Below are 13,594 nucleotides of genomic sequence, written 5' to 3'. Positions count from 1 at the left end.
ATTCTTGCGCACGTGTTGTATATTTTATTGCGTGTTTGCAATGAAAGTGAATGTCAGTGAATGTATTTCTAAATGATTATTATATGTGTTTAACTCAAATGTTCCATGCTACCTTTCATCAACCAATGTTTAAACAATGTACATATTATGTGAGGTTACAATACGGTACACGCAAAACTACTGAGCGCACATAAACATTGTTGTTTCATTCTGTTGCTCACATATTGCTACGTTCTCAGTACTGTAAAGCTTTAAGTATGTATATGTGTACTTATTCAATAACATGCCGTTCGGCATATGATCTTTAGTAATTCGCGACAGTCTAGATATTCAGATGTGGTCATATGATTCAACTAGCAGACTGAACATTTATATTATTTGTGTATTCTTATTATTCTGCTTAGGTTGTATTCTGTGGGATGTAGCAAAGTAACGCCTATCATTTACGACTTCCATAGAAGATTATTTTAGCAATTGATAGCACATGTACTACGTGTCTTACTGAACAGTTACCTCATCATTCTCTACGCATATTTCTCAGCTGCGCTACATCTCGTGTATTATGTTTCCAATATAATATGAAGTGTCCTCACTTCCGTGTAATCTTGGCAATTGTTTATTGTAAGGTATATTGTCAGTAAGGTTTATGTAATTATTAATTCACATGATTTTCATATTAGGTATTAATTGTCCAAGTTTGAAATAATGCTGATGTTTTTTATAATTTGACTCCTCATGAAATGACCGAATAAAGACTGGCCACTAATCGATGCTTCTCTTGGTTATTTAAAGGTGTTGCGGTCCCAAGCTAATTCCCCGACAACAAATTCTAGGTATTATAATTATCCTAGACCAAATATAAACCCTAACAAGGTTACTATAAGGTCAAGCATATTCTGATTGAATGCGTGGACTTATCGTCTGCAAGGGACTCACATTATGATGCAACAAACCTAAAAGATCTGTTCTCCCGCGTGAGCGCTCATCTGATAGTGAACTACCTGAGGGAAGTTGATCTGTACCATAAATTGTAACTGTGTAATGTGACTAACAAATTTCCTGCCTTTAAATTTGATGCTATGACTTTTTCTGCTTTTAAATGACAATGTAATGAATATACGTTTTGAAATAAAACTCATTCCGAGTGTGTATGTTTATTAATGCAAACTTGTTCTCGTCACTATATGGCTAGAATAATGCCGATGTGACGCAAAACCCAACTCAACTCCATTATGAGCATAGCGTTGAATTGTACTTGAACAGTTTGTATAAGGGTCATTATCCGCCACCCAGAGACCTAGCTGCTAGCTGGCCCACTCACTGCGGTATCAGAGCTGGCTATCAAATGAAAATGGATTGAGAGAGAGAGAGAGAGAGAGAGAGAGAGAGAGAGAGAGAGAGAGAGAGAGAGAGAGAGAGAGAGAGAGAGAGAGAGAGAGAGAGAGAGAGAGAGAGAGAGAGAGGTGGGGGGTGGTTGCAGGGATGCGCACCCCCACCCCACTTTTGTCCTGAAAGTTTATCAAATGACCATTGAAACTCTCGAGAAAATGGGTGAAAATTTACTGTGGACCCCTTTCTGAACAGCATGCGCACCCCTCATTCTTCAAAAAAGCTGTACCCGCCCCTGCAATAGCCAACCATCTCACCCCAGTCGCAAAAAGCCAAACGCCAGCCAGGCTATGTCCCGTGATTTGACACGCCAAGCATGAATGATCCAGTCGCAAAGCACTGATAAACACACGTTACACATATCAAACAAAGGTAGGTAACTGGTGTGAGCTTGCAGTACTACGTGTCGGAAGTGACAGTGGCTCGAGAACGACCTGTGGACGGTATAGCGACGAGTTAGGCGAGAACAGCATCCATATCGCGATCTCACCTCTGGACGGTATGGCGGAGTCTCCGTCGGAATCGGATAATCTCCGGGAAATCCGGACAAAATTTGTTGGAAAATGGCGACTGGTTGGCAGTGAAAACTTTGAAGATTTCCTGAAAGAGATGGGTAAATATCAACTTGCATAAGAATGAATCGGCTTTCATTTAACCCTTACTGGGCCAAACGTGTTGTTTATATGTTCTTCCAAGCTTGTTTATATATTCTACAGAGCTGTGATGTGTGTTTAATGACCGTAGAACTAATTTGAGTCGTCAGTACCTCCTCTCACTATCACAAGCACCAATTTAACGTTTTGGTTTCATTAGAGTACGACGAAACATCATTTCGCGCTATAACGAGGTGGTAGAGTTTGAAGGCTTTTGGCAAACGATTCCCATTGATCATTTGAAAGAAATATCACCTGAAGGTTACACAAGCGTTTACACCCCCACTTTACGTATCAGTGAGTTAACGACGACCACGTGAAGGGTCAAAAGGTCAACACATCAACACACAGCTGTATGTACCGGTTGTAAACATATGTAAAAACCCAATTTCTCTTTAACTTATACCGTTTATTAAGTGCTAAACCTGTGCTTATTTTGAGACTAAATTTGATCGTAATCTGCGAGCTTTCGTATCTCTGAGGTCATGTACCTGACATGTTCATCACGAGGCAGGAAGGTATCCCTGCACGATTAACAGCTCGAGGGCACACTGACCCCAGTTCTGAAGGTCGTGCGCCTGCCCAGATCGAAATGAGTGTGTATTTTACGCCGTGCTACTCAATATTCAGTTACACCACGACGATCTGTAAATAATCGTGTCTGGAAAACTAGAGGTCGATAGCATGAACACAAACATTCGCCGTCCGGTTTCAGTGACAAACATTATAACCAGTCACCAATTGATTCAATAATGGGGCGGTGGGGCAGTCTATAAGTGGTTAAAGCGTTCGAAGTGGAAGACCCGGGTTCGATTCCCCACATGGGTACAATGTGTAAAGCCCATTTCTGGTGCCCCCCGCCGTGATGTTGCTTGAATATTGCTATAAACGGTGTAAAACCATACTCACTCGATCACTTATGGATTGTGTGAGTGTACTTGAGGTAAATGCTGACGGCCTGAGTGTGTGTGCTTGTGCACGGTAGTTGATAATAGCTTCACGTGAAACGTGCCGACTGTAGTGTTGGACTGTTTTATTGCCGTAGTCAGCAGTATTCTTGATGGGTCACGGCGACCTGTAATTAAAGTCTGAGCCCAGCATGCCATCTGCACGTATCGCTCCTGCGTGATGATTTAGCTGGGGTTTTATATGTTGATGGCTGGTATCGATATCCGGGCTTTGATTATGCTGAAACATTAACGTGGCTTATCGCACCAACAGCTGTGACAGAGACGCCATTACCCGACACTCTACTGGATTGTCCCACGTATCATATATTAGTTCTATTGTGAGTGAGTTTGGTTTACAACTCGTTTAGCAATATTCCAGCAATATCACTGCGGGGAACACCAGAAATGGGCTTCACACATTGTACCCTAGACTAAGGCTTAGTCTCTGAATATATATAATTTGTGATAGTAACAAAAAGCCCATTTATATTGAAAAGGAGCCCTAGGGAGATCAGAGATTCAGAACCTGGGGAAATCTACACTTGCTTTATTTAGGGCTTTAGCACTGCAGGGAGGGCTTGGCAGTAGGGAAAATAATGTGGTTCAGGGACTGTGAGACAGACTAATTGTACCCATGTCGAACCCGGGTCTTCGGCGTGACGAGCCAACGCTTTAACCACAAGGATACCCACCGCCCATCTCTATTGTGATATTATTATTATTATATGATATTTATATAGCGCACATATCCAGGTAACTAGTGCTATACTCATTGGAGGACATTTTCGTAATTTTCGACATGACATTTCGAGGTTTAGTTATGTATCCGTGTTTTGTCAGGGTTGTACTTGTAATTATTGACGGTACACCGTCTCGCTAATAACTAGACACCGGCGGTTGTGTCGAATTAAAAACCGTATCCATGATCAACAAATTGCTTCTGTGTCGAACCTCGGATGACTCGAAGTATTCACGTTGGTCACTTCAACTTCGCCACAGCGGTGTTGGAAGGTGTATTTAACATGTTTTACTGCCGCATGTCGGCATATAGCGACATCAATCAGCGCGTACCAACAATTGAACCTGTTAACGGTATTTGACGTTGTCAGTGAGTGAATGATGTAATGTTTAAAGATAAAACCCCTTATCTGATGTACGTATTGTTATCGCAAATGTGAGATGACGTGTATATAACGACATATCTTTAAGTATACCGTATTTCCTCCAATAAGCGCTGAGGGTAAAGCAGCTCACTAACAATAACAGTAATTAAACCCAGTGTACAAAATACGGTATCTGTAACACAGTCGCCCCTAGCATGCAGTCTGTTTATATTGGAAGGGGGGCAAATGAACAACTTCAGAATATCCACCTTAAGAAGACGTTACGTGGGCATCTTAGATACCAATAGACTATGTCCAGAATAAATGGCTGACAGTCAGGTCTGCTTTTATGCCGCGTTTATCAAGTGTTTCTGCAATTATAATAGCTACTAACACTCTCGAAAATTCAAGTTCAAGTTCATTCCCGTAAGTTCAAGTTCACTCCCGTAAGTTCAAGTTCACTCCCGTAAGTTCAAGTTCACTCCCGTAAGTTCAAGTTCAAGTTCACTCCCGTAAGTTCAAGTTCACTCCCGTAAGTTCAAGTTCAAGTTCACTCCCGTAAGTTCAAGTTCACTCCCGTAAGTTCAAGTTCAAGTTCAAGTCCCGTAAGTTCAAGTTCACTCCCGTAAGTTCAAGTTCACTCCCCGTAAGTTCAAGTTCACTCCCGTAAGTTCAAGTTCAAGTTCACTCCCGTAAGTTCAAGTTCAAGTTCACTCCCGTAAGTAAGTTCAAGTTCACTCCCGTAAGTTCAAGTTCACTCCCGTAAGTTCAAGTTCAAGTTCACTCCCGTAAGTTCAAGTTCACTCCCGTAAGTTCAAGTTCAGTTCCTAAGTGTAAGTTCAAGTTCAAGTTCACTCCCTGTAAGTTCAAGTTCACTCCCGTAAGTAAGTTCAAGTTCACTCCCGTAAGTTCAAGTTCACTCCCGTAAGTTCAAGTTCAAGTTCCCGTAAGTTCAAGTTCACTCCCGTAAGTAAGTTCAAGTTCACTCCCGTAAGTTCAAGTTCAAGTTCACTCCCGTAAGTTCAAGTTCACTCCCGTAAGTTCAAGTTCAAGTTCACTCCCGTAAGTAAGTTCAAGTTCACTCCCGTAAGTTCAAGTTCAAGTTCACTCCCGTAAGTTCAAGTTCAAGTTCACTCCCGTAAGTTCAAGTTCAAGCTCACTCCCGTAAGTTCAAGTTCACTCCCGTAAGTTCAAGTTCAAGTTCACTCCCGTAAGTTCAAGTTCACTCCCGTAAGTTCAAGTTCAAGTTCATTCCCGTAAGTTCAAGTTCACTCCCGTAAGTTCAAGTTCACTCCCGTAAGTTCAAGTTCACTCCCGTAAGTTCAAGTTCAAGTTCACTCCCGTAAGTTCAAGTTCACTCCCGTAAGTTCAAGTTCAAGTTCATTCCCGTAAGTTCAAGTTCAAGTTCACTCCCGTAAGTTCAAGTTCACTCCCGTAAGTTCAAGTTCAAGTTCACTCCCGTAAGTTCAAGTTCAAGTTCACTCCCGTAAGTTCAAGTTCACTCCCGTAAGTTCAAGTTCACTCCCGTAAGTTCAAGTTCACTCCCGTAAGTTCAAGTTCACTCCCGTAAGTTCAAGTTCAAGTTCACTCCCGTAAGTTCAAGTTCACTCCCGTAAGTTCAAGTTCAAGTTCACTCCCGTAAGTTCAAGTTCACTCCCGTAAGTTCAAGTTCACTCCCGTAAGTTCAAGTTCACTCCCGTAAGTTCAAGTTCAAGTTCATTCCCGTAATTTCAAGTTCACTCCCGTAAGTTCAAGTTCACTCCCGTAAGTTCAAGTTCACTCCCGAAAGTTCAAGTTCAAGTTCATTCCCGTAAGTTCAAGTTCACTCCCGTAAGTTCAAATTCACTCCCGTAAGTTCAAGTTCACTCCCGTAAGTTCAAGTTCACTCCCGTTAGAGGTTACGTGGTTAAGCTATTATGACAGACAGGAAGGTCTGCAAGGACACCTGCTGCAGCATCTTGATGATTAAAGCTAAACATAAAAAGCACTAAATCTATTTTTACTTTTGCGTTTGTGTTTGGTATATATTTGTCTGTCAGTTTAGATGCATTGATGGGATTTTGTGTTTTAAACTTACTACATATTATGTGATCGGCTCAATCTATAAAATCTATAGTTTCATATATGTTCACTGTTTCCTCCGACCGCGTCATACCAAAAGACGTTAAAATATGGTACTTGTTGGTCCCTGCCTGGCGCCCGGCATTAATGGGTACAACAAGGACTGGTTAGCTCGGAGTCAGTATCATGTGTCTGAGTGGGGTATTCATGCTTCACTGCGGCATGGTATCTTAGTGGGCTAGCACTATAAAACCAGCTTCAGTCTTGGCTAGTACAAGCAGCCGCACATACACATACATACGCATGCACGTCGTCATATGAGCGAAGTTTTCTCTAGCACGACGTTAAACCCCATGTCACATCACCTTCCTCCGGCTGCAATGTAGGTGTGGGGATAAGACGGTTATGTTGTAAGTTACATCCTTAAAACCAAATATCCCCTGCTTCGAAACCATTGGGCTGTTGTATACCCGTTAACTATGTGCGTGTGGTCTATTGACACGTGTCCCAGACATTTTGTGTGTACTGGCTGTCGAAAAATCCTTCCCTACCCTCCACTCTTTGTACTGCACCCGTGAAGATCCGGGTTAGAGTTGGTCTTCAGCAACCTACGCTTGTCTAAGAGGCGACTATAACGGGATCGGGTGGACAGGCTCGCTGAATTGGTTGACACATGTCATCGTATCCCAATTACGTAGGTCGGTACTCATGCTGTTGATCACTGGATTGTCTGGTCCAAACTCGATTATATACAGACTTCCGCCATATAGATGGAATATAGCTGAGTGCGGCGTAAAACAACAAGCAACCAACCATTATTTGTGCTGATTTTCGGCAGGTGCTCCTTACCCGGCGCGGAAGATGGCTGGTTTCAGCAAACCCGACTGCGAGGTCAGCATCATTGACGACAAAGTGAGAGTGTACACGACGACGACCTTCTGGTCACAAGAAGACATCATCCAGTTCAACGTTGACTACGAAAAAGAAATTCAGAAGACAAAGATGAAGGTGCCCGTTCAAAGTATTTTCTTGAAAAGTGTCGAGGTTAATAAATGCATCTTGTATACGTGTCTATATTCTTGGCTGCTATGTGCTCTCGGCCAACCTACAGGCCATTACCATCCCAGATAGCCCAGCGGATAAGTAACTTGTGCACTTCGTGTTACAAGCATGAAGTTTGGCATGGTTGTAGCTTATACCTTTCTTATTAAATGCAGATCGAGAGGCCTCGCACATTTCTTATCTTGGAATTTTTTATATTTTGGAAAATTATTCCCCCCCCCCACCACTTTTTCCCCAAAAATGAAAAATGGCCAAAATCTGCGAGGCTCCTCGTTTTGAATTTGTAAAGAATTGATAGAAAAATGTCAGATCATGGGATGATCTCATAGTTATTTTACTGATGTTGTCTATATGGCGGCCGTTTTGAAAAATGTGCTTCAATTTTCCCATTTTCGTGCAGTCATGATATAAATTTACTTCAGTAGACCTAACTGTTAAAGATGTATGGGATAAAAAATGATCAGCTGTAAATTTTCTACAATTTCATATTTGATTTATGAGAATGGAAGAATTCAGTCTAAAATTGCGACTAAAATAGTAAAAAAATGATTTTGTTTCACTTTTCCCTCCAAAAAATGAAAAGTATAAAAAATCTGCGAGGCCTCTCGATCTATATTTAATAATAAGGATATAAGCTACAATCATGCCAAATTTCATGCTTGTAACAAGAATTGCACAATTCACTGAAAAAAGTGCACTTATCCGCTGGGCTAAAAGGAGTGTTGATTGTATGGCCACGAGTGTTGATTGTATACCCAGCAGTAGACTAACGCCTAGTCTCTGAATGTACATAATTTTGATAAAAACAAAGAACTCCATTTAGATTTATAAGGAGCTCCAGTGAGATGGAAGATACAGAAGCTTAGGATTGCAGAAGCTGAAAAATTTGGACTTAATTTGGGGCTTTACCCTCAAGAACAGGGCTGAGCTGATGGGAAAGACATAATGTCTTAATGGGATAATGGGATATACTGACGCTTTGTCTAAACATGAATATTTTGATAGAAACAAGTAACCCAAATAAAATGGCTGGTTGGAGTTTGGGCTCGTCGCGCCGAATACCAGGGTTCGATTCCCCACATGGGTACAATGTATGAAGCTCATTTCTGGTGTCCCGCGTCGTGTTATTGCTGAAATATTGCTAAAAGCGGCGTAAAACTAAACTCACTCACTCACTGCACAACACAAACGTGTTGATCGAGGGGAAATAATTTGGTTCAGAGACAGACAAGTCCAGCTTTTGTAGTCTCCCTGCTTTGTTTCAGTGTCACGCCAAGTATGAAGACGGCAACATCCTTATGACGATGGAACCGATTGATGGCTCCAAGATCAAACCCCAGAAACAGACACGATATATCGATAACGACAACATGGTCTTGGTAAATACACTTTACATATAGGTCTGACTGTATCATCCGCGATAGTGGAAAGGGAAGCGGACATAAAATCAACTATGTTTTACAGAAACATGACATTGCGATTTATTACCTCCGCATTTCCAAGTGGGTCGAAATCATGTGCGCGCGCCCGTGTGTGTGTGTGTGCGTGCGTGCGTGTAATGGGTGTATGTGCCTGTGTGACTAATATGTTATCTGTAAAAATGTAGGTTTCGTTTCTCCTTTAGAATAGATCTTCAGCAACCCATGCTTGTCGTGACAGGCAACTAACGGGGTCGGATGGTGAGACTAGCTGACTGGGTTGACACATGACGTACTTTCACATTTGCGTAAATCGATGCTTATGTTGATCGCTGGATTGGCTGGATTGACTCGATTATTTACAGACCTTCGTCATATACCTGGAATATTGCTGAGTGCGGCGTTAAACAACAAACAAACACAAAATCTTAACTACCAAAATCATCCGGTCTGCACACGACCACAAACGATCACAAACGAAATACCTCCCTGCCCTACCTCCCACCACTCCCGCGCCATCCCCAGGCACTCACCGACAACACCCCACCCCGACAAACCTCCCAACTCACCCGACGTTTAAGTGACGGCTCAATTTTTACAAAGTGAAACAAAGTTATAGCGAGATTTAGTTCGGAATGGATGAGAGCTGGTGTATCAACGCTAAGACAGCAGCACGCTCTCTCGCTCTGCGTTCACTCAACGATAAGGGGAGGTGGGGTAGCCTAGTGGTTAAAGCGTTCGCTCATCACGCCGAAGACCCGGGTTCGATTCCCCACATGGGTACAATGTGTGAAGCCCATTTCTGGTGTTCTCCGCCGTGATATTGCTGGAATATTGCTAAAAGAGGCGTAAAATATTTTCACTCACTCACTCACTCACTCACTCACTCACTCAACGATAATGTGTTCAATCGTCACATCTCAGGCGATCAACCAGCTCTCCCAATACAAACTCAGTTCAAGGTGTCATTCCATGTACGTTATTATCTGTCTCGTTTTGCTAAAAATGGTCAGTTATGATTTTGACATTTGTAAACCGCTTGATGCCATTTTAATAATCTCGACACCTTATTGAGCAAATTATACTTTTTCCATTTTAGAAAATCGAAGTCGGGGACGTCGTTGCCAAGAGGATATTTGGACGTGTGTAGTCGAGTAGCGCCAACCATCTCATCAAGCCGGACAGAGGGATCATGACATTTTCCCATGATATTTCAACAGTAAACTACGTTTAAAACGAACCCGCTTTTAACGAACTGGCAGAATTAACGATCTATTTCCTTTGGCCATTTATATATTTTATTGTATATTGTAGTCAAATGCGTAAAACGAATCGAAAACGAACTACGGTTATTTCGAAGTATAATAGTGGTTCCTTTGAGTTCGTCATAACCGTAGTTGACTGTGTCTGTTTTAAGCAAGGGATACAGGTGACTCGGTCATCTAAGGCTACGGAGTTGGCTGTCTCAAGAGTTACGTTCCTAAACGCCTATGAATACGGGTTCGAATCCATATCAACCTTGGTGACATTTCTGAAAGATTGGGCGCGATGGGGTAGCCTAGTGGTCAAAGCGTTGGCTCGTCACGCCAAAGACCGGGTTCGATTCCCCACATAGGTACAATGTGTGAAGCCCATTTCTGGTGTCCCCCGCCGTGATATTGCGGTAATATTTCTAAAAGTGGCGCAAAACCAAAACTCACTCAGTCACTCACTCTAAAAGCGGCGCAAAACCAAACTCACTCACTCACTCATTCTGATACATGGACGACACGGCCACCTGTGAATCAAACCCCATCTTGTTTTTGACATGCTTCCAACAATATTCATGTCATATCACAGCGGGTGAACTTAATGTAAGATAAAAGCCCGAAATAACGTTGATCTGAGAGGTTTGCTGCTTTAGTTGTGACAGAACCCCCAAACAAACCCGATCCAGTTGAACCGTACCACTATTATCGGTTTCTGGCGTTGCAAAGGGATGTAACTCTGCTCAGCTAATTGCCGTGCCTTGGACGACTGGGCCACCCGTGGTCCCCACTTGAGTTCGCACTCTCGTTCTGAGCAAAGCTGATACTCCATGATCTGACTTAAATACCGTTAGAGCAGCGCTAAACTTACTCACTCACTCCAGGTGAATATGATATCTTACAGTGAACAAAATACAAATGCGTGATAAAGTGGAGGGATGTAATGATAGAGATATGATCAAGTGTGGTGATACATCAGCGGTTGTGATATTTTCAAACTGAACAATGTATGTTCTTTGTGTTCGCATGCATGACAAACTGTTTCTTTATGTTTTTAAATTTACGTGCATAATTTTCGATGGAAATGTAGACATATACTCAACAGTAATAGGTTCTTCATATGTTACCCACTCTTGTTGATAGTTTAGAGGTTTAAGCGTTCGCTCGTCACGCCGAACGCCCTGGTTCGATTCTAGATATTGGTGTTATGTGTGAAGCACTTTTCTACGGGTTGTAGCTGGAATATTGCTAAAAGCGGCCTAATGTTATACTCACTCACTCATTATCTCTTGATACTCGATGTTGAACCGCATTTATGAACATACGTATTTTAGGTTTTGACAAGCATTAAAAAATAATAATTAAAAATTCAGTTTTAGTAAACATCAGCTTTGAAATGTAAATTTTTTATATGGTTATCGAGCCAAGTAGAATCGTTCCAACTGATCGACGTCTATAAATTCTACTCAAGACAAAGCTTCCGTAGCCTAAATTACGACTAACTCGTGGAAACTAAGCACTTAATTTATATGCGCAGTCTTTTCGTTGAGCACTGGGAATGAGCAATATTGTAATTTGTAACGCAACATAAGCGGTGGTAACATCTTACGGACACGCACGTACGTAGTTGACCGTAGTCGGGGATGAGCGTAGTAGACCGTAGTAGAACCGTAGTTGACCTTAGTTAAACGTAGTGGGCGGTGGGGTAGCATAGTGGTTAAAGCGTTGGCTCGTCGCGCCGAAGATCCGGGTTCGAATCCCCACATGGGTGCAATGTGTCAAGCCCACTTCTGGTGTCCCCTGCCGTGATATTGCTGGAATATTGCAAAAAGCGGCGTACAACTATACTCAGTCAGTTCAACGTAGTTAGACGTACTTACGCGTATCTCAACGTAGATCATCGTAGGTATGACCGTGCTTTGAGCTTCAGCAAACACATGATGTGGCCACGGTTAGACCAAAATGTTTTCAACATGTTCAATATATCTCTACGGTTAGCTTGATAGCCTAGACCGTAGTTTGAACGTGGTTGACCCTCGTTCTCGCTACTGCACCGGTTTGTTGCCCGCAGTACACCGTGGTAACGTGGCACTACGATAAAACTACGGTTTACTTCTACGATGAAACTACGGTTTACTTCTATTACACCCTACTACAGTCTAGTTCACCGTAGTGGTACTACGGTGAACTACGTTGGAACGAGTTACGGTCAACAACGTTCATGACCGTAAGATGTGACCGCGGCTTACAGTTAGAGCCAGAACAAAAACAGAACCTCAGAAAAGCATATGTACTCATAACAGAACCCAGAACATTTTTACGGGTTTATCCTGCAAATACTTCTCTGCTTCAAAGCCTATTATCTGAAAGAAGTAAGATAAAGGCATTTTCTGCCAAATGTGACTAGCTATATATACTTGTATCAATGTAAGCATTGTGTTTTAAACAGAACTTGTTTATATGTACGTTTAGCTGCCAAACCTGGGCACATTTGCATATTAAGTCACTAAGCGGAAATCATTGTTGGTTTCCAATTCTTTCTATTTTCTTTACGTTTTTCATTAAACATAATTATACACATGGATGTGTCGTGTTGTGTTCTGGGACATGGTAACACAAGAAGCCTGTGTTTCTGAACGTCTTTTCACTCACTGAAGGAACCTTTGTAAGGGATTTGTGATCTTAATTTTACTTGTAAAGCTGCTTGCAACCATCTCCTTGGTCCCGTGGATAATGCACCTGCTTGATGAACGAAATTCTGTGGTTCGATCCCCAGCATGAGTGTTAATACATCATGCTAAAGAGCAGACAAAACAAGGACTAGTTGTGCTGGAATTTCTCAGGCGAATCTCATTATTGTATTTTCTGGCAGTAAAAAAAGTACACATCAGCGGAAACGACTGACTGTGAACTGCGCGAGTTGTCTTCTCCAGGTTTCTTCACAAGGTATGTATATTTTACTGTGGGTGAAATTCTGCAAATAAATAAGGGAAGATTTGTACTTTCATGTGTTCCCTTATTCGTTTCCGTGAGTGTAAATGTCGACCTATGTCAACCATAATTTTTTCTTGTACTGATATCGTGTGAAGATTATGTTTCATGACTGCCAATGACCAGGTTCCATCCCCGGCCGCGTCATACCAAAAGACGTTATAATATGGTACTTGTTGGTCCCTGTCTGGCGCTCGGCATTAATGGGTACAAGGACTATCGGCTCGGAGTCAGTATAATGTGTCTGAGTGGGGTATTCGTGCTAAACTGCGGCATGGTATCTCAGTGAGCTAGCACTATAAAACCAGCTTACGTCTGGGCTAGTACAAGCAGCCACACATACACATGCATGCACGACGTCATATCCGCTTTCACCTCACCTCTCCAATGACTAGGTTTCTCAGTCGACATTTAGCATTGGAAAGTAAAGTCAGTAATTCGGTCGCGAAAGAGAATTAAAATATACTCCTTTGAACTAACCTCACGAGGCGTTTCTCACATTATTTCAACACCCCACTTTAGAAAACTACTGTACAAAAACTGAAGCTGATTTAAAAAAAATGAAAGTGCATTTTACATTATTTATATAGTAATGTATATTTGAACCCTGTGTTTTTGTAGATATATGTCTGTACCAATTTATGTTAAAGCTGGAAACCAAAACAAATTGTAAAGTCTATTTTAGGTAACCTCTGTGTGTTGGGTTCGCGCTCATATTTT

At 42.0% G+C, this 13,594-nt stretch overlaps 1 protein-coding gene across 1 annotated transcript; it reads left to right on the top strand.

Annotated features, from left to right (window-relative positions):
- The first annotated feature begins 1,782 nt into the window (after window positions 1-1,782).
- Window positions 1,783-12,463, top strand: LOC124272980 (fatty acid-binding protein, adipocyte-like). The gene is made up of 4 exons (XM_046708219.1): window positions 1,783-2,002; window positions 6,995-7,164; window positions 8,484-8,597; window positions 9,736-12,463. The coding sequence occupies exons 1-4, from the start codon at window positions 1,891-1,893 to the stop codon at window positions 9,784-9,786; spliced, it is 447 nt and encodes a 148-aa protein (XP_046564175.1). The 5' UTR covers window positions 1,783-1,890; the 3' UTR covers window positions 9,787-12,463.
- The last annotated feature ends 1,131 nt before the right edge of the window (window positions 12,464-13,594 follow it).

The sequence above is a fragment of the Haliotis rubra genome, unplaced genomic scaffold (assembly GCF_003918875.1).
Source record: "Haliotis rubra isolate DU_JTF1 unplaced genomic scaffold, ASM391887v1 Scf175, whole genome shotgun sequence".
Lineage (NCBI taxonomy): Eukaryota > Metazoa > Mollusca > Gastropoda > Lepetellida > Haliotidae > Haliotis > Haliotis rubra.
This window is presented reverse-complemented; position numbering and strand designations above follow the sequence as displayed.

Coding starts and splice junctions, on each gene's coding strand:
- LOC124272980 (XM_046708219.1), top strand. CDS start 1,891: ATGGCGGAGTCTCCGTCGGAATCGGATAATCTCCGGGAAATCCGGACA. Junction 7,165..8,483: donor TTCAGAAGACAAAGATGAAG/GTGCCCGTTCAA, acceptor GCTTTGTTTCAG/TGTCACGCCAAGTATGAAGA. Junction 8,598..9,735: donor ATAACGACAACATGGTCTTG/GTAAATACACTT, acceptor TTTCCATTTTAG/AAAATCGAAGTCGGGGACGT.